This window comes from Heterocephalus glaber, unplaced genomic scaffold (assembly GCF_053883595.1).
Source record: "Heterocephalus glaber isolate CG9 unplaced genomic scaffold, H.glaber_assembly_v1.0 deba00000470, whole genome shotgun sequence".
Classification (NCBI taxonomy): domain Eukaryota; kingdom Metazoa; phylum Chordata; class Mammalia; order Rodentia; family Bathyergidae; genus Heterocephalus; species Heterocephalus glaber.
This window is the reverse complement of record NW_028258145.1, coordinates 13,728,666-13,730,412: the sequence shown is the minus strand read 5'-3', so window position 1 is coordinate 13,730,412 and position 1,747 is coordinate 13,728,666. Positions and strand designations below refer to the sequence as shown.

At 43.2% G+C, this 1,747-nt stretch overlaps 1 gene segment (V, D, J or C); it reads left to right on the top strand.

The window, feature by feature from the left end:
• The first annotated feature begins 204 nt into the window (after positions 1 to 204).
• LOC147829772 (immunoglobulin kappa variable 1-27-like) lies at positions 205 to 685 on the top strand. The segment is given in 2 exon segments: positions 205 to 259; positions 438 to 685. Coding segments are annotated over 2 exon segments (303 nt in total).
• The last annotated feature ends 1,062 nt before the right edge of the window (positions 686 to 1,747 follow it).

The window sequence follows — 1,747 nt, the reverse complement described above, 5'->3', positions numbered from 1 at the left end:
CTTAACAGACACCTGGTCTGACTTGTGACATCTGGGGCACTGAGTCTGTGCTGAGTCACTGAGAAGATCCATCCCTGCAGCTGGGGTCAGCTCAACCCAGCCCCTGCTGATTTGAATGTGACCAGAGCACAGCCCACTACCCTAAGACCTTCCTTATAGGCTGCTCACACCCTGTGCAGGAGTCAGCCCCAGTCAGGACACAGCATGGATATGAGGGCCCCCACTCAGATCCTGGGGGTCCTGCGGCTATGGCTCCCAGGTAAGAAACAGCAACAATGGAGATTTGTTCAGGTCATGGTGGACGGTGCTGCCTGGGTCTTTACAAAAGTCCTCTATATAATTAATAATCATGTGAATATTTGTTTCCTATTTCCAGTGTCAGTTACCAGTTATTACATCCATAACCCAGTTGCCATCTTCCCTGATTTCCCTTTTAGAAGACACCATCACCATCAGTTGCCAGGCCAGTCAGTACCTTAACAATGAGTTAGCCTGGTATCAGCAGAAACCAGGGAAAGCCCCTAAATTCCTGATCTGTAAGGTATCCAATTTGCACTCTGGGGTCCCATCACGGTTCAGTGGCAGTGCATCTGGGACAGATTTCATTCTCACCATCAGCAGCTTGGAGCCAGAAACATTGCAACTTATTACTGGCAAAAGGAACACAGTGCCCCTCCCACAGTGAAGCAAGCCATAACCTAAAGCTCCTAAGGATGCAGAATTGTGAGGCTGGGCTGTCCTAGCTGCTCCTTCTGATAGCTCCATCTGCTGGGAATGTTTCTTAGATGCAGCCAGACTTTGAACATTGCTGAAGGGCTTTGGTATAGGGTCCAAAGAATCATCTCAACATCCTCACTCTCTTTCATTCTCTTCAGCTTCTGGATCACATACATCACACCTCCAATCCTGATTTAATAACAGGTGGAAATCACTATACATGGGAGTGTTGGGTAGAACATAAGTGTCATTTATACAGAAAAAGAAAACCCATGTTAGCTATTCCAAACAAGATAAGTGAAATAAATAGAATGGATATGTGTAAATACTGAATAGTTTCTCTGGTGTGAGAAACTCAAAGTGTAAGCAAGGATCAAAAGGTGTAATAGAAATTGTGAAATAGGAAGAAAACGTTCAAAGGGGATGGGGGAGGGGGAGGGGAAAGGAAAGGAGGAAATGGGATTAATATGAGAAAATGAAAAAACTGAAACAAAGTCTTTGTAAATAGGGAAGAATAAAGGAGTTGAAGGGAGGGCAGGGGAATGGGGAAAAAATAAGAACCAAGAGAGATTATGTAAAGGTACAAATTTCCAAGATGAATGTCATATTATATACCTAGAATGTACATATAAAATTAATTTAAAAATAAATAAAGGTATTGAAAGTCAAAATTCTAGCCTTTCAGAAGGCTTGAAGTATGATACCCAGTGATGCAGATATAAAAATCAAGACAATAACAAACAAATATCAGAAATTAAAGATTCCCTGTTCTTCCTTCAGAAGTCAGAGCACATCTGCCAAAGAATCACAGCAGGAACTGTTTGTAATACAAGTTGAGTCTACAGAAGTTTTAAAAGGCTAGGAGTTGTGATGGGTTTCTAAGCTTGTGGTTCTCAGCAATGCCTGAGATTCCCAGTTTGAGCGTGCCAATGTGGTCAGCTTTCTGCAGCACCTCACCAGGTGATTCCCCATTCCCCCCACCAGTCCACATGTGTGGACTTTCAAATCTCAAATGAGAACCCTCACAGGA